This window comes from Fukomys damarensis, unplaced genomic scaffold, assembly GCF_012274545.1.
Source record: "Fukomys damarensis isolate Sample0158 unplaced genomic scaffold, DMR_v1.0_HiC HiC_scaffold_26, whole genome shotgun sequence".
In the NCBI taxonomy this organism is placed as follows: Eukaryota; Metazoa; Chordata; class Mammalia; order Rodentia; family Bathyergidae; genus Fukomys; species Fukomys damarensis.
The window spans coordinates 7087970-7107256 of NW_022900938.1; the positions used below are offsets into that span (position 1 = coordinate 7087970).

General features: G+C 45.7%; 1 protein-coding gene across 1 annotated transcript; it reads left to right on the top strand.

Moving 5' to 3' along the window:
- Window positions 1-8641: 8641 nt before the first annotated feature.
- Cavin2 (caveolae associated protein 2) lies at window positions 8642-19285 on the top strand (the record flags this gene model as incomplete). Its single annotated transcript, XM_010636889.3, has 2 exons — window positions 8642-9490; window positions 18761-19285. Coding segments are annotated over exons 1-2 (1008 nt in total), but the record flags the coding sequence as incomplete, so codon positions are not given.
- Between the last annotated feature and the right edge of the window lie 2 nt (window positions 19286-19287).

Below are 19287 nucleotides of genomic sequence, written 5' to 3' on the forward strand. Positions count from 1 at the left end.
ACTCTTAAGTCAAAGGTACTTACACTGGTTTCTTCTGGCTCTATTTCACTCTCTCTCTCTCTCTCTCTCTCTCTCTCTCTCTCTCTCTCTCCCTCTCTGCCCTGATTCTTTTAAAGGTCAGTCCCTGAACTGGAAAAACTCCATCTTCCCACGTTTTCATCTCTGCTGCAGCCTCCAGAGGGGGAAATTAGCAGTCAGAGATGCACAATCACTGCACTAGATCATGGTTTTAAGTAGCAGCTGCAATGACTGGGACGTGCTTGTTGCAGTGCCTGAAACCCAGACCAAAAATACCTCTCCTGGAATGGCTGGCTCTTCAACTATAGATGAAAAACATGTTCTATAATATTTGAAATCCCAGAAGCTTTGTGTCTTTTGTGCTCTCAGAAATATACTTGTTTTACCTATTACAATATTCAGCCCTGTGCTCTGTCATCTACACTAGAGCTTCCCCACATCTTTATCTCTGTGTTTTTCCCCCAACTCCATCCCCCCATGTCCTACTGGAGGCTCTTGAACATAGAGAACAATTAACAAATAGTTATGGAACTGAATTAGCTCCTACAGTCACACCCTCATGTTATCATGAGAAAATCCAGTCTCCACAAGGTTGAGTGCCCAAGGTCAACCAGAGTCAGAGCTGGAAAATAAAGCTCAAGTCATCTGATTTCTTATCCCCCTTGAGCACCATGCTATGCCGGACCATCTTGGTGGTGGGCAGTGGTGAGGTTGGACGACCAAAGAATACTTCATTGTTCTTAAAGTAGAGGATTGAAGACAATCCTAATGAAACAAACTACTCTTCCAAAATGTCAGGGACCATTAAATCATAAAATGGTCCCATTGGAAATGGTTAGAAATCAAGTATACTACTTTTACATATCAGAAAAGCAAGACAGACAGGCCCCAAGTTCCTTTTGCATTCCATTATGTCAGCCCTGAGTCAGGTCTGATAAAATTCTCTCTGTGGGATGGCCCAAAACTGCCTCAGAAAGAAAAATGCAACATATATTTTAATAAAGTGTCCATGAATCAGAGAAGAGTTAGCCAAACTCTTGCTCTGTCTGCTCTTGTTACCTCTGCCTGTTACCTAGATTTCTGGGCCACTTGATATTTATTTTTTGATTGGAATAGTGCCATCGCTTTCACTTAGAAAACATTTCTTTGAAGTCAACAAGTGTAAGCCCCGAGAGAGAGAGAGAGAGAGAGAGAGAGAGAGAGAGAGAGGAATTTGAAATCACGCATTTTTAACATTCAGAGATAATTCAAGATAGTTCAAGTACTTTCTCAGTGTAAATCACCGAGCAAATGCTCTTGCGACAGTATTTGCCTGCAAAAATATTTTACTGTTGAAACATTCTGCTTGCCAAAATATGTTTGATAAAAGAGCATTTGTATCAGTAAGTTTCATGCAGAAACAGCCTGACTTTAATCAGAGCCTAAAATTTAACATGAATATACAGAAATTACAGAAAGATGATTAATAGGTAATTTATAGACATCCATTATGTGAATGTTCATTAACTCAAAAAACAGAGCAGAATGGGAGGAAATGGTTTTATGTTATTACGATAAGGATTTAAATTATCTATGAAGGAGAACTTCCTGACAAATACCAGCCTGGGTCACTGAAATGGTTTTAGAATTTCCTTCTCTAAAGTTTTCAAATTAATATAACTTCCTCCTTCTAAGACAAGGCAAGAAATTTTGTTTTTATCTTTGATGGTTGGTGGGTTCTTTGTTTGTTTTGTAAATAGAAGACCAAATTGAATGACACTCATTCATCATCGCACGCTAAGGAAGAAAGTCACAAAATACAGCTCACAATTAACAATTTGAAAGTAAGCCTCCTTCAACAGAGACGTGGGACCAGAGGTACCTCTAGAATCTCCTTCAGAGAGCGATTTAAGATTCTGTAAACAAAAGACAGAGGAAAACTGAGGAGGGCAGGAAAAACATCTATCTAGTTAGGGAAGGAAGGGTGAGCTCTATCATTATGCTCATCTCAGTGTTCTCGCCAGGGCCCTAGACTTCCCCAAACATCAGTTTGGTCGTGAAAAACAGATGTACACCCACCCACTTCCTTAAAGTATTGTTTTTTCAAGGTCTTATGATATCTTGAGACATGAACAACACTGTATTATAAGAACTTCATTGCTACCAGGTGACCCTTTTTAATTTCAAGCTGTTTACCACAGTTCCTGTTTGCTTTCAGTCTCCACAACAAGCAGAGCAAAAACTAAGGATTATTGTGTGATAAGGGGTTTCCTGAGCCTGAAAAGGGGCAGCTCTGATACTTCATTAGGCATCGCCTTGCATTGTCTTCTCATTGCTTCTTGTGGGTAAATTCTGCTTTTCCCCAAAGACTAGACCGGGATGAAGACCTTGATTTATATTTCATTTACGCTGTCGGAGAGGCTAAGTTGTAGCACTGCACAAAGCGGCTCACTTCGAATAGCTGGTCCACTAATCTGGAAGTCAGGCGATGTACCAAGGCATATTCTGTGAATGACGAGGGAGAAAAGGCCAGTAGAGTATTAGTTTTGAATGTGACACAGGTGACACAAGACCTCAACGTGTTTTTGAGAAAAGGTGAAATTGCATAGTCAAAGTCAGCAGGCTGAACTAGACCATTAGGTTAGTAAGAGCTTGGATTCATGTATGTGCTTAATAGGTCTGCTGCTGGCCAAGTTCTAGCCACCGGTCCCAGCCTTATGCGGTCATTTGCTCATCGAGCCCCACTAGCAACTCCTGACCATAAGATAAGGGTTGTTATTATCTTGCTCTCCTTTTGTAATAAGAACCCGAGGGCCTAGAAAGGAAACGCAATTTGTCCAGGGCCACACAACGTCGCTGGAATTTGAGCCTGGAACATCTGGGTTGAGAGTTCACACTCTTAAGTATCATTCTGCTTACCAAGGGTTAGGGAGGGAGGCACAAAATGAGGACAAAAGGAAGAGCGTAGGAAGAGCTGCCATCCTCTCTCATCCGAAATTTCCGTGTCTGCACCCAGTCAGCTTTTGCTGTCCCCTAAGAGGATAATGGGGACAGAGGATGGTGGTCTACGAAGTTCAGGGGTGACTGGGAACTTCCTCACCGGCCTCTGAAGGTTTGCTGACCGAACTGACAAAGAGCAGCTTAAGTAGGAGAAAAGGGATAGAGCTATGAACATTCAACCGGGGAAAACAAACATAGCACAGGAAAATGATGACGGGAGTGATTTCCTGCCTGCTCAGCACAGTTCAACAACCTATATTACGCCCCTTCTTCGCAGCGGACAGAACGACTGGGCATGTAGATAACTTTTAGCAAAGTAGTAAATTATTTTGTTGGTGGACCTGAATGGGCTCGGATAACATATAATGGCCCAGAAAAAATTCCCTTGCCCACAAAATAGACAATGGGTTGTAAGTGATTCTGGGTGGGGTCAAAATAAGGGACAGTGGAGTGTGACAAAGGTCTGTCCAGGTGTGCTGACAACATCAGTCCTTTTATTAATGCAAGCTGACTCTTCTCTGGTGATGACATTTCAGCAAAAAGACTGAACACCATCACTGTCGTTGGGAGGATCCAGCCAAGTCTGTCAGGAGAGCTTTCCAGAAAGCCTTTTCCTGTGGCTGGAGGTGGAGATAACAAGGGAAGGTCAGGGGGACCCCGATTTTGAGGCAGCTCCTAAGGCCTCTTAGCACAACAAAGCACCACACTTTAAGGTATTTTTTCTGAGTCTCAAACGGAGCATACAGCTAATCCTTTGAAGGGCAGTATTTGGAGAGACCACGTCACTTCTCACTGCCATCGAACGGAAATCAGTAACCAATGCACATGTCAGAGAGGCTGGGAAGTGTAGTCTCTAGGTGCGTGTACACATGCTCAGGTAAAACTCGATCACCATGTTGAAAACTCATTGCTGCAGAAATCCCTTCCTCTCATCGGGACTCCTGCTATGTGCCTAATAAGCGGCCCTGTCCGAAGAGGGCTTCCAGGACCAACCACCAATGACAGCATGCTGGTCACTCTCTGGCCCTCACTGTGCTTTATTTTTCCTCCTAGTATTTATCACTGCTTGTCAGTACACTTTATTTTTATTTATCATCTGCACCTACTCCACAGTTCAGAAAAACAGATACTTTGTCTCTTGTTCACTGCTATATACCTGGTATCCGATATTCACTAATATGTGTTGTTTGAATGGGTGACAAATAAGCAATGTTCTAACTTGTTTCCCTCCCTGTGGTGTGGTGGTGGGGGGACCCCAGGTATAAAAGAGTTTGTTTAACTTAGCCAGTACCAGAATCCATCTTAGGAAAGGAAGAAACTATCTCATGATATAAATCTTCTTGGGGACTGAATAAAACCTAACATCTACTATTTCAGTAAAATTTCACTTCATGAACCAGAAAGTGGAGTTAAGAAGAAAAAGGAAGACAAAAACCTGAGCAGGAATCTGACATTTCATTCACATCTACTATAAGGACAAGTGGATTGTGTGACCCTTAAAAAGGAGTTGGGGTTTGCAACTGGGCAGACACGGGAAAGTACAGAAATGGCAGATGAGGAAACGTGTACCCAACAACAGAAGAGCATGGAAAACACAAGTCCTGCTAAAGCTCCAATATGCTAGGAGTTTCCTAGGTAGCAGCTCGTGTGTTGCAAGCAGAATTTACCTTGTGTGTGAACACCATATATGACCGATTAATGCCTTAGCACTCAGCTATACAGGAGTTCCTAGTACACTGCTCCACAGACATCACGAATCAACTACTGCAGGGACTTGCGCTGGAAGAGACTAGAATTACAGTCTCGCGTGATTTTCTTCACGAATATTTCTTGTGAGAGTGAGCACTGTTCTTTCTCATTGCCTCAAAAGGGGAAAAAGACAGCAACTTTAGGCTTTCTGCACCCCTCCCCATCTGCACCCACTGCCAGGCACGGGGAATATGGGGTTCAGCGTGATCTCTGGGTAAGGTCAGATGACCCTTCCCTCTGCCTACTTCTCTGCCTAATCCATTTTACCTTAGCAGTGTGCTTTTAACCTGCCACCTCTGGTATTAAGCCCAGGGTTAAATTTTATTAAGGTAAGAGCAGTAACACAAAAGTAAAAGTTGTCTTAGGAGTCAAATTTTGGGAAGGATAGTGAGCATAAAAAGTGTTAGAGGGGTTCTGGGAACAAATCTATATACTGTCAATGATAATTCTTAAAGAGTGGCATTTTCATGGCAAATTACATGTTCCCAGATACCTGCTGCAGAGCGTAAACCACCCCAAACAATTGGATGTGTCCTCATATTCTTTGTCTGTCTGCTCTGCGGTTAAAATACACAACCTTAGGACTCCTTCTTACTCAACCCAGTCTTCCAAAGGCTTGTGGAAACAGGAACAGCAGCCCAAAGGAAAACACATATGGAACAGCTAGCTTGGCTTTTCTGCTTCTTTAGTTGCTGGGAACAAGGATTTCCTTCTCTGCAGGCTCATCATTCCAGGATTCCTATCACTGTCATGGTAGAAAGACCACGAATGCCAGGATTACTGAGTGGGCCACTGAACCACTTCTGGTTTAAGGATCACGGTGAAGAGTTAAGTCTCTGTGGTTCACAACAGGAAACCACACAGATCTTTGGATCAAGGCCCCAGCCAGTCATAAAGCGGACGATGTCTTCGTCAAGTGACCTCAGCTTACAGGATTTAATATCAGAAGCAGCAATGGGTGGCTGGTGGCCAGCTAAAGAATTAAAGCGTGCTGCCCTTTGTGTTCACTTCACAGTCTATTTCTTAGTTCCAATCTTCTACAGGACAGGAGGCCCCGTTACATTGCTCCTTGGAGTTCCCATGATTATAAGGTTGTTCAACTAAACAAGGTGCAGCACAACATCAAACTATTCTCTAATGAGTCATTCACTTCTACATATAATTTCCAAAGGACATACTCTAAATCCACAAAAATGATTACCTCCAATGATGAGGAAAAGGGAACGGAGTGGAAATGACAATCAAAAGGGCCTTAGCTTTCTTTCTAATAGCCCTCTATGGTAGGTTATTTCCAAAAGTGGCTACACAGTGGCCCCCATGCTGTTTTGACATTGCTGCCCTTCTCATAAATTTGTGGCATCTCATCCCCAACTCCTTGAATCTGAGCTTGGCCTGTGGCCTCCTTGGACCATAGAATGTGGTGGAAGGGAGAACCAAAGATTCCCGCAGCTAACCTAAGAGCTCCTGCTTCCATCCCCTCAGAATCCTGGTGCATATATGAAGATTTCCCTACTAGAAAGATCAGGTGGAGAGTTACTGAAGGGTCAGCCCAGCAGAGGAGCCGGACCTGAATGAGGCCATGCTGGGCCCCCTTTCCAGACTACAGCGGAATGAACCTGCTGAGTGGAGATAACCCAACCAGCCAAGCCCTGCCACACCAATCTCAGAAACCTGAGTAAGGAAAACCATTGTTGCTGAAGCCACAGAGCTGTAGGCTAATTTGTTATACAATAATTTGTTTAGTGTGCTATTTGTGCTACTCAAGACCAGTTTTAAAAAAATAAACTCGTAAACAAGCCTTTCTTCGCAATTGGTGAGCATTTGTCCTTTCTCCACCTCACACCCCATGTCTCTAATGTCTAATGTCGCTAATGTCTGTAATCATCTAACTGATGATACAATATCCAACAAGGCCATGCAAAATCAGTGCAAATCAACGCAAAATTGGGGCAAGTGATTAGAATGTGAAATGGCAAATCTTGCGATGTATGTAGGAAACCATGACATTGATGAAGGTAATGCTGGAGAAGCCCTTGAATCACAGAACAACTCCTCCAACAAATGAGACGCTGCGGCTGGAACGGTTAACAATCTGAAGAACGGATCTACACGGAGGAGGGCACAGTAAGTGCTGCTAAGGGGCAAGATGTGAATGTCAAAGCGTAAGAGAGGCTCTTAGAAAACTGATGAAGCCCTCAAATATTTTTGAAATAATGACACTTTCTATGATTTGCACATAGAAATCAAATATAAAAGGACATGATATCATGATACCGTGCAGTTTTGTTAGAAAATTATAGTTCTCCAAATCCACACTTGATTCATCTTCTGTTCTAATATTTAACACATCACTGACCAACTAAAGGTTAAATGTAAGGCAAATTAACTCTAATAATTCTTTTACTTTTAAAAAAAATAGAGTCCCAACCAAGTCTTTTTTATGGTTGCTTTTTGGTCTCTATTTTTAAAGAATAAACTTTAAGTGGATTTGGCAGTGCCAGTTACCTGAGGAAATCAAGGGCCTCTATAAATGCCTCTGATTTATCTTCCTAACTAGCAAGGATACCCATTAAAGGCAGGGTCTTGGCTCACGATTTGTGAAAATCCTCTCCATCCTGCATATAGCAGAGGGTGGGAATTCAATAAATGTGCCTGCAAAGGACCTGTTGATTGATGACCTTTCATAGAGATGTTGCCACTGAAGAATGACACTGCCCTGTTATCAATCTTTGATCTGGAATGAGCTGGCATTCTCTCTTCTCAAAACTGGTCATAGAAGGCCTGTTACAAACTTCCTGCTGAAAATACTCTCCAAGGCTGGATACATTTAAACCCAATCCAAGCAGGGAAAAATAAGTCCCACACTCCAGGGGCTCGGATAACAGGGGCCACATCTGAGAACAAGAGCAGGACTCTGGAAGTTGTCAAACCCAGAAGCACCAGCAGTCGGCCACACTTCCAGGTGTGCGTCAATGAACACCACGCAAGAAGAGGCATCTGAGAAAATCTCTCAGTGTGGATTCAAAATGAGTTAAAACAAATCAGCGTGTAGTGGTAGACGTGGCAGTGTCTTAACTCAACATCAGTACAAGACAGGGTGTCCCCTTTCAATCTTTATTCTCATAAAAATAAATCCCAAAAAGCCTATAGTTAAAATAAATGGTCATTCAAAAATGTTCCATCTTTAAATGTTCAGGTGGGGAGGGGAATGCGGGGGGAGGAAGGTTAAAGAAGAATAGAATAGATGGGGTAAAAAAATGGAAACAAAACTTTTGTAAATAAGGAGGGGAGGAGGGGCTGAAGGGAAGGGAGGGGACTGGGAAAAAGGAAAAATCAAGATGCGTTATGTACAGGTTCAAAGTCCCTATGATGAATGTGATCACTACTTATATCTGAAGCATACCAATAAAATTAATTTAAAAAATTAAAAATATCGTGTATTAAACAAATGCTCCACCTTTTACACGGAAACAGTGCATAACATTACTTATTTAACATCCCTGAAGTTCAATCTCTTTCAACTTACTCCACATCCCCTCTGCATGAGTAATAGGGTAGCAAGGAGAAATGGGCTGTTTCCTTGTCTCTCTCAGGAGCTGCTTTGCCTTCTCTGCAAATGGGAAACTAACGCTACAACCCGGGCTGCGGGAGCCCTTCACCCCTGTCCCTCCCAGGAGAGCACGGGGTGTTCTGCAACGTATCAGTCCGTCCCGGGGCAAATGCAAACAATGCTTTCCGTTACAATAACTTGTATCCAGGAAACACACACACACACATACACACACACACACACACACACACACACACACACACACACACACACACACACACACACAGGCTCTGTAGCGTAGCAGCCAGAGAAAAGTTTACTGGTTTGAGCCAATTGCAGCCTGTGGAGCTGGGCCAAGTTAGCATGTTTTTCTCCTCCTCTGGATGAAGTCATGATTGAAATATGGCATTGAACTTATTTTAAAAGGGAAGGGGAGTCGGAAAGGCCTGTAACCCTGCAGCAGGGGGCTCGGTGCCGTGGGGAACGCGGCTAGCAAGTGTGTGCCGGCTGTGAGCCCTGAGTGACCTTCGCCTCTCTCTGGGTGGGGCAGGGCCTTTAAGAGCTGTTGGAACGCAGCTTCCCTGATCAGCTCAGCCAGTTGTTGCCGGTCTGAGCTTCTGCCAGTCCCGGGAGCAGCGCTTGGACCTCAACCTGTAGGCCTCCTTCTTCACCGTCTCCTCTGCTCCCCCGGCTGTGTCCACCTGCGCAGCCATGGGAGAGGACGCTGCCCAGGCCGAAAGGTTCCAGCCCGCGAGCTCTGCCATACGCCAGGAGAAGCCCTCGAGTCCCAGTCCAGTGCCCTCCTCCACGCCGAGCCCGAGCCTGAACCTGGGGTGCACGGACGAGGCCCTCCGGGACAACTCGCAGGTGAACGCCGTCACAGTGCACACGCTGCTGGACAAGCTGGTGACCATGCTGGACGCCGTGCAAGAGAACCAGCACAGGATGGAGCGGCGGCAGATCAGCCTGGAGGGCTCGGTGAAGGGGATCCAGGGAGACCTGGCCCTGCTCTCCAAGCACCAGGCCTCCACCAGCAGCACGGTGGGCAAGCTGCTGGAGAAGTCACGCAAGGTGAGCGCGCACACGCGAGCCGTCCGCGAGCGCATGGAGCGGCAGAGCGCGCAGGTGAGGAGGCTGGAGAGCAACCACGCCCAGCTCCTGCGACGAAACCACTTCAAAGTGCTCATCTTCCAGGTCAGTGCCCCTGCCTCCCCACACTCCCGCCTGTACCCGGCTTCCCGTCCGTCCTGCCCATCAGGGACGCGCACACTCTAGGCACTACCCTTCCTGCCTGCGGCCGGCGAACGTGAAATCTACACACAGCTGTGTGGATAGCCTGGCCACCACCTCCTGGGCCGAGGCAGGTGCCCGGGAGCGAGTAGACCTGGGTCCTTTCCCAGCAAGCACCTGCAGACACTGCGAGCAGGCTGCAGGATGTGCGGGGCAGGTCCCCACCCGAGTGAAGGGCATAGCCTCTTTGCATTAGGAACTAGCTGGACAGGGCAGCAAATGAATCCAGTGCCTTTTTATTAACTCTTTGCGGAAATGAGATAATCATAGGAGCTTTCTGTTTTGTCTTAACCAAGAAGTCAGACTCCTAACTGTTTCAACTGTGCCTTTTCCCAAAGGCCACTGACGTTTGGGGACCAGCCAAATGGAGGATTGATTCCATTAGGGTTGAATTAGCCCTGTTCTTTAAGACTATTTGGAGCAAAGCAGCCTTCCTGAGTTCTTTTCTAGCAACTGATGCACTAAAAATGCAGAGCATATCTCTTTGCAAATATACTAGATATGAGCAACTATCATTGCTCAGAGAGACCACAACTGTAAAGGAAAATCAAAGGAGTGCTATCAGTTACAGTCACAAAGGCTGGTCTTGAATGCTTTCTCCTTCAAAAGGTTGCTTCAGAATAAAAGGGCCACTTAATTTTTTTAATGCACCAATGATGCAATTAATGTAGCGAGAGGCTATTTGGGGACAGGGAGGCTGCATAGGGCTGTTGTTCCACCAAGTGATGGGCATTTGTGATTCCAGGGGCGGCCCTGCCTGATGCTGGGAGCCCTTCCGCCCAGAGGAACCCAGCCAGCCCAGCGCCCAGGAAGCACTGCCATCCTGCCGCAGGGCTGACTCCTTGGGGCCCTGTGAATAGGGGAGGATTTCAGAGCCATGGAGGGGAGAGGCTATAACCAAATGTTTGATTGTGAAAGGCACACAGGGCAGGCTTTCATCTCCCAAGAGAGACTCAGAGATCAGGATTGAAATCCAGGGAGCCTTCTTTTTCTAAACGGAGCCACTTTGCCAACTTGGAAGCTGAGCCTTCCTAGCCCCATAAAAGGAGACTCTTCACGCTACTTTCCTGTCCTCCCCACATTGCACTTGAGTGCTAGAAAGGTTTGGGCAGCCAGTGTTCTCCTATACATTGCAGGCTTTGGCATCCAGGAAACTAGTTAGCCTTTAATGCAAATGCAGTAGCTTTTCCTGCACCAGATGCACTCCAGACAGATACAGGGAAGCCATGTGAGATCCTTACTTTATTAGCCTAAAAGATATTAGAAATCCTAGCTCTCAAGCCATTTCTCAATTAAATAATGATCTCCAAACAAAGCCAAACATGCACAGAACTTTTTAAATCTGAGTTGCCAAAGGAAATTTCCCTCCTTTCAGTATGAATTAGAGAGATTATCATCCTTCAGTTTAGGAGAGAGAAAAAAGCACTTATCTAGTCAAGGAAAATCGCAGTTTGTCAGGATTGGGTTTCGTTTTGTTTTGCCATGGATGCTCTGTAGATAGACGTAGGGAGAGAGACGAGGAGGAAGTGTGACAAGAAGCTCCAGAGAACTGTAAATCTGACATTTAAAAAAAAAAAAAACAACTATTGGGTAACCTGAAGGCAGGTGCTGTTGTGGAGGGTCTCACATGGTCACCTGTTTCATCACATTGGATTGACAGGTGTGAAATTGCAGCCAGAAATGGTGGCAATTCTCCCCACAGAGAGAAAAAGCTGAACCAATCCTCAAATCCAAGGAAAGCTAAGCGAATCCCAAGTAAAATGTTCAGTCTGCATCCGGGGCCCTCACTGTCAGCCCCAGGGACACCTGGAAAAATCAAGAAAGTAGGGAACTAGAAGCAAAGTCCCTGGGTCATTCTTAACTCATAGAAGACCCCTCACTCTCTGAAGGATATTAGACATCTCAGCTTTCAGGGACTCACAGGATAATTGTTTACAAAAACAAATGCAAGCAGATTCCTCAGTAGAAAAGTTGTGATTTCTCTTCTTTCTCACAGTAGGGGTTTCAGTATGCCCTCGGATGCAACGCTAAGTTCTGTTAGATGCGATGTGTGCACCATAATGGTTATAGAGATAGATAAGGGTTGGAGTCACGCAGGTACTGGTTCAAATCCTAGGTTCATCATTTGCCAACAGTGTGACCTGGACACATTTTGTAGCTTGTTCAACATGTTTCCTCATCTATACACTGAAGATATTAAGAGCAAACAATTGAGCACTTAAGCCCTACATGCATTGTTAAGCATCTTTCTGTACATTAACTCCTATGTCCCCAATTTATAGACGAGGGTGCTACAATTCAGATGTTTATCTCTTGCCTGCCTGAACTTATTTAGTCATCTTAAGTGGTGAAGCAGGGGTTCATGTTTAACTAATCTCTGAGCATGTGAGAAAATGCCAGGGCTCCCTTCCTCACCTCTCAAGTATTGGGAGGGAACACAGGAAATAATGTATTTACATAGCACAGGCTGGCATAAGTGTCCGAACAACAGAAGCTAGACCTGAAAGTCCCTTGCTCAGAGAGGGGGCTACATTTTTACAGCGGTGCCTCGGTTCACAAACGTAACTCTTTCCATGATTCTGGTCGTAAACCAAATTAGACAAGAACCAGGTCAAATTTCCCCATAAGGTCAACATTGAACCTAGCTATTGAATTTAATTTGGCTCATGGAAAGAATAAGAATATGGTGCTTGGGTCAAAACTGACCCACCCCTCCAGGATCTTAAAACAGCAAAGCTTGTGCCTTTTTTGTCAGAACTTATTAGGCAGACTGCCATCATGCAGCCCATGTGTGCTATCATGTCAAAATCAGTATTAACGTCTCATCTCCACCAAAGGAAAGGACTCTGCTCCAAAGACTGGCCCCAAGCCGACCCTTTCCCGTAGCATCACAGCCTTCACCTTGCAACAGAAGCCACTGTCCTAGAGCTACAGGGCCTGGGAGGGCAGAGAAGCAGGGAACCCTTTACACCTTTAACAGTCATTTCCACCCTACTTGTATTTAGTGAGGGGGGTGGGGTACCAGGGATTCAACTCAGTCAGAGACCTTGTGCTTGTGAAGCAGATGGTGGAACCACTGAGCTAAATCCCCGGCCCACCCTACTTGCATTCTGTGCTGGGATTCCCCTTACTAAAATCCACTGATTTTCTATTTTAAGACCAGAAAAGTACATGAAAATAAGAGAAAAAAGAAAAGCATACTTAATACTGTAGCACTGAGAAAATTACAGTTCCATTTTGTGAAGTCCTGTCGCACCCTCTAAAATCTACGGGGGGGGTGCTGATTGGTTGACTAGTTACATATTTCCTTTTTTTATTCCAAAATGGAGTTTGTAATTTGTTTCTTAATTTGTCCTACTTGAAACATGTCATGTGTTTATTTATTGAAATCTGTGCTGAACTTTACAACATTGCTGTAACTGTTAAGCATCTCATTCCTTAGCTATTACCTCAGATTATAACCAGTAGCATCTAAAACCAGGGAAACATTCATATCCCTTTCAACAATTAAATAAATTTTTTGAGTCCTAGTTATACTCGCTAGCTCACTGTTTTAATTGTTTTGGTAACAGCTTCAAATCCATGTTTGAATTCAAAATCCTGAGATGTGACCCAGTATAAGTGAAGTAAGACTCGTAGATAGTGCTTTTCAAAAAGCAAATGCTCAAGAAAGATAAGCAGCACTAATACTTTGCCTGTGAGCATAGCTATCTTTTACCAAAAAAAAAAAAAAATGGAATTTATAGAGAATGTCAGTGAATTTACAGCTAAGAGGAGGTTTTTCTGCAATGGTTGAAGGTTGAAGAACTTCAGATTTCCCAGGGAGCTGGCCTGGAAGATGTGGTGTCCACTTCTGTCCTCTTAAGGTTCTAGTAATGAATATTTGAAAAAGCAGTCTGGGAATAATTTCAAATTCAGAGACCAAAATGATAGTCCTCATGGACTGTTTACACTTTCCTGCCCATAAAAATTATGAAATTGGGCAAAAAAGTAAAAAGTTTAGATATTTACAGTGGGTACATCTTGGGGAAGTGGGCCCATAAATATGTTCAAATATTCATCATTTGGGTTCCTTCCATGAAATCAGAATTTTAGAAAAGTGCTAAAAGTGTAATCTCCTTGGACTATTTTAAAATTGATCTTTAAAAGACTGTTCCCTTTTCAAAGCCACTACTTCAAAAACCATGAAATTAGTACAGGCTTGAAAAAAAATGGAGATGTGGATGATCATATTTGTATTGCATTGACCAACATCGCCACGACGGGATATCCATCTTCCTGTGTTACTTACCCAGTGCCCTTTCAGCTTATCAGATAAACAAAAATACGAGCTCTCATTGTTACTATTTACACTTACTGAATGTGAGCACTGCCTCCAGACACTTGAAGCAAATAAATGATTACTGTTGATATTTCTTTGAAAAAATCATTACATTCTCTCATATATTTAAAAAGAAAAGCCTACATCCTTTGTCAGATACAGCCCTCCCAAGAAAATGTTTCCCCTTGCATTATTTTGCATCTAACTGTTTGAATTCAGTGAATGAAAAATGTTCTTCAATGCAGCTCGGGCTCTATAGTTTTGATTCTTGAATGAAAGAAAACACATTTAACCTGAGTTCCTTGTGGGAACATTGCTGCAGCTTCTCATTCTTTTTTGTAGAGTTTAGGTTACTATCGCACAATCAAATATTTTAGAGGTGGAAAGCACCTTAATAATCATTTTGTTCAATTTTATTTTATATCAAAGAGGCAGAAGCCCTGAAAAACCAAGGGACAGCAAGGTTTCACTTTATTAATAATAGAAATTATGGAATAGAATTGTGAAATGAGTAAAAACAAACACTATCATCCCACTGAGGTAAAGTTCATGTTTCCTGGGTTTTCTGTATCACATGTTAAATAATTCAGTGTGATTTGGTTTTTGTTTTGTGTTGTGTTTTCTGTGTATAACAAAGAACACCTAACCAGTGTGATCTTAAAAAAAAAAATTGAACCCTTGATAACACTGAAAAGTAATGAAACTTTTAAATCTTGCAGAATGTGAAAGACTGCTCCGGGATCATAACTAACGCATTTTATTCTTATGACTTGCTGATTTCACCAACAGCTGCCCAGGGGTGCAGTGCTAATCAATGGCCTTATCCGCCTGGCAATGTGCACCTCAGAAATACAAACAGGAGAAAACCATCAGTGTGTACAGGAGACCCATAGAACGGAAAGTCGGTAGGCATGGTTCCATTTTAATAACTAGTATTTAGAGGTTTTGGTATAAAATGTCCCACAGACACCCGTTTATGGTTTTCATATCCCTCCAAGGTGCCCCCACGTCCCGCAGGAACAGGACGTCCTTTGTTGTTTTTGCCTAAAGACAAGAATGATACATTAGTGGAAGGACAACAAAATGCTGGCTTCCCTCTCCTTATCCTACCAAGCATGTGAGTGACTTACAGTTGATTTCCTTTCCTACCGCTAGTCATGGAGTCTCTTTGTAACGAGTGTGCAGAGAAGATTCGAGTCCGTAAGAAGGGCCTGGCATGCTGGCACTTTTGTTTCTCTGCACTGATATTTCCACGCATGCCAGGGACCGTTAGTTCGCGAGAGTCAGAATAAACAGCAAACAAGCTGGGATGCAGGGAAAAATACTGCTGCTGCCGAGTTCTCTTCATTCCTCTTTCATGCAGCAGCATATGCATCATATATGTTTGGAGTTACGGTGTTTAATTCTTCCCTCCTTTGCAAACCTCCTAAGGGCCCTTGTGAAAGGTCAGAACCAGGAACACCTATAGCAGTGGAGGCCAAGGACCTTTCTGAAACAGTGACAAATAACCAGCCACTCTTAGGGTCTTCTACTAGGTAGAACTGCCCAAGGAAACAGTGCGGCCAACAGGGACTCCCAGTGGCATTTAAGGAGCCACCAACCCTCAGTAGATAAATGCATAAGGAGCGGGGTTAGCAGGGGCAGAGGTAAGGATGTATACTCAGTCCTTCCCCTTGTGAGAGCTGTCAGTCCTGCAGTCTCTAAGACCGAGCAGAGCATGAAGACAGGACACCTCCCCTGTAGGTGTAAAATATCAAGGAGTGTATATAAGAGAGAGGCTGCATACCAAGGCAGACATGCAGGGGAGACTGGGCTCCACGAGGAGAGTGTCCATTATCCGGGTGTGACCACCATGACACCTCTTTGTATTCAGACACCATGCACAGGTCTTGGAACAGAGATCTTGGAGAGCGTCTGTGTGTTTCTGTCTCTAAACAAAAGCTATGGAAAGGTAAAACCTCCCTGTGCTTAGACAGTGGCATGTGCCCTTGTGGAAAGAAAGGGCTGAGTGGAAGCCACAAAAAAGCGTAACATAAGAACTGTGGGGCAGACAGGACAGGAAATACTGCTTGGGCAGTGAAGATGACAGCAGAAGTTGGCCAGGAAGACAGACCTCACTGGCTTCCAGTTGTGTGCAGACACAGCACTCGTTCTGGATTCTCGCGGGTGAGGATGGGTCCATTTCCATGGTTGGCACCCAGGACTCTCGTACAGATGTCCCGGGGGTTTCCACCTCCCTTCCACAGCTCCCTGCCCTCACCTGCAGCCCTACTCACCACTGACGATGTCTGACCGCTGTCCTTACAGCGGTCCTCTAAGGCTTATGTGTAAGAGAGGTGAGAGTGCCTTAGACTCAGCAGCAGCTACACTTTGGTAATAATACAATTCACCAATAGGGAAAGCTGAAATATCAGCAGTTAATCCTAAAAGTGCAGTTAATAGACTTACCTTTTGTGAGGGTTGAAGAAGGGGAAATTATCAAAGTTTTTACTTTTGATTACCGTGAGAGCTACACTTTACAAAATATACCTCTTCTCTGGTAACCAGCCTTTTTTTTTTTTTTTTTTTTTTTTTTTCACATTTTCTGCCGGAATTTCTGCTTTCCTTGTTGAGACCTTTTCATAACATTTCACTGCACTTTTAGTTTCTTCTTTTCCTTCAAGTAACATCTGTCAAACCTTCCTGATCCTCTTATCAAACCCCAGAAGGAAGTTGCTTCTGGACCAAGCCTTGGTGCCAGTTGCAGAATGCAGCCTTTTTAGTAATATGAATCTGTGGAGAATGAAATCCTTCCTCTAGAAAGGAAATCACTGCCCTCCTAGGCCTTAGTTCCCCCAACTTCCCAGGGGCGTGAGCATTCAGCAAACTTCCTTCTAGATTAGAACCCAGCCCGGTCTTTTGTAGCCCTCAAGCCTTCCTGGCAGAGGAGCAGTCTCTCTTCCAGCCTCTCTGGAGCTGCTTAGAAGTCCACTGCGCCCAGCAAGTGCTCCTTTCACAGGCTGCTGTTGAGCTGCAGATGTTAAGACTCAGTGGAGAGCAAGAGACAGAAACACCCACCCTCACGGGGCTTCCATTCGAGGGAAACACCAGTGGTCTCAGCTTGAAGCAGGAGCAAGCTGCTCTGTGCCAGGTCCCCTCATGAATGACTCCTGGTCACCACGTGCTCTTTTCACTGTTTTGCTTTGTCCTTTATACTGGGTTCCTAACCCTGTCCGTGACATTCAGAATGGGTGAGGGGTGTGCAGAGTACGTAATAACCAACCACTCTGATGACAGCTCACTTGGCCAGGACCTTGTTTTCACCTCTGCCCAAGACTTTCTCCTTTTTTGCTCACAGATTCACAGAAAAGATTCAATACTCGTGTGGGTATGAAGGGGTGACAGAGGCTGTCTTCCTTTAGAGCACCATGGTAGTGGCATTCAGTGGTTAAGGAGAAGGATTTTAAAGATAACTCTATCCACTCAAAACTTTGTTCATTTAGACTTTGAGTCAAGAAATTATAAACACAGTCACCCTCTTGCAGCACACTTTGTATTATAACCCAGTCTTATGACTTTTCGTCGGTTGATCAAAATTGCACAGTGAGGCGGGAGTTCTCACCATTAACATGAGCTCTGCATGCAGTTTAGACCCCAAATGGACTTTTCAGTCCACTAAGCCTGGTTACTTTTCAAACTGAAAGTATCCTGGGCAGCCCAAGCTGTGCCTGAGTCACCTTCAGGCTGTGGGGGCAGGGTGGTCAGCCGTGTGGTGTCGGGGAGCAGGGCCCCCTCTGACGAGTGTGCGGAGGAGCCCTGCTGTCCCTGGAGTGCAGTTGGAAAAGCTGCTAATCCAGGTCAAACCCTCCAGTTCCGATCTGGAGGCAACTGAGACCCATGGAGAACAAGTTACTTGCTGGAGCTGCCTGGCCATTAAGGCGCAGGCGTCCTGCACACAGCGGCCCGCGCTTCCTTCCAGGGCCGGTGGGCTGACTCGCTGGCTGTTTACGCTGTGTGCCGGGTCTGTCCTGATACAGATCTCCGCATGGGGCCCTGCTTCGGGGCCGTCCCCTTCCGCGTGGTTTGGAGGCAAGTTCTGCCCCTGAGGGGGGCAGTTTCCTGAGCTTCCCATTCTGCAGGGGTAGCTGGGGCCCAAGCGTCTGTCCCTAGAGAACCTCTGTTGAACAATAGAGACTTCCGACCCGACCGTGCTGCTGGCATCTTCCCTCTCGCTACTCTAGAAGTGACCCTGATCTCTCACCCCCTTGTTAACGCCCACTAAGGATATCCTACATGTCAAGGCTGGTGAGCAGCCCCAGGAAGCCAAGCCCTTGCTGCTGCTACTGCTGCTGCTGCAGCTCCCCCCACCCAAATGTCATCAGCAAACTGTGAGTGGCCTCCCAGCCCAGCTCAGAGAGAGCTCAGACCTCTCCTTGACATGGAGTTGGGGAGGGAGCCCAACCCGGGCTTTCTCTGTGCCCGGCTCGAAGACTTCTCAGTCTTCCCTTCCATCTTCCAACTTGACCTTCCCACTGGACCTCAGCGAGATGGGGCAGGATCTGCACCCTCTGGGCTGGGAGCACAGGAAGCACAGGGCCCCTGGGTTCACAGGAGCCGGACTTACTTTAGCTCGTTTATCTGTGGCTTCCTGGTCAGAGCCACAGCCCACTTCCCCTGCCTGTCACTGATAGGCCAGCTGCCCCCCGCACAGTCCCAACAGGCAGGCCTGGCCTTGGTCAGCCTCCAGAGACAGCCTGGCCCGATTTAGAGTGGATACTTCCCATCTAGAAAACCAAAGCCACAAGAGCCAGCAGCAGTCCGGGCCTGTTAGGGAGACGTGCCATTAACACGAACCCTGCGTGCCATCTTTGCAGGAAGAACAAGAGATCCCCGCCAGTGTGTTTGTGAAGGAGCCGGTCCCTGCCGCCGTGGACAGCGAGCGCCCGTCGCTGGAGGAGACGCTGCACTCGGTGGACCTCTCCTCGGAGGACGAGCCAGCCGGCGAGGAGGAGGCCCTGGAGGACAGCGGTGAGGAAAAGGTGGGGGAGAGCAGGGCAGAGAAGCTCAAAAGATCCAGCCTGCGGAAGGTCGACAGCCTCAAGAAAGCTTTTTCTCGCCAGAACATCGAGAAGAAGATGACCCAGCTGGGGACCAAGATCGTCTCCGTGGAAAGGAGGGAGAAGATTAAGAAATCACTCACCTCCAACCACCAGAAGACGCCCTCGGGCGGGAAAGGTTCTCCCTTCAAGGTTTCTCCCCTCGCTTTCAGGAGGAAGGAAGTGCAAGGCGGGGAGAGCCCGGCGGAGAACGAGGCCAGGTCGGAGGACACCGGGTCCCAGGGGCCGGAGGAGGGCTCCCTGGCCGAGGCGGCGGCGGACAGCAGCGCAGACCTGACCATCAC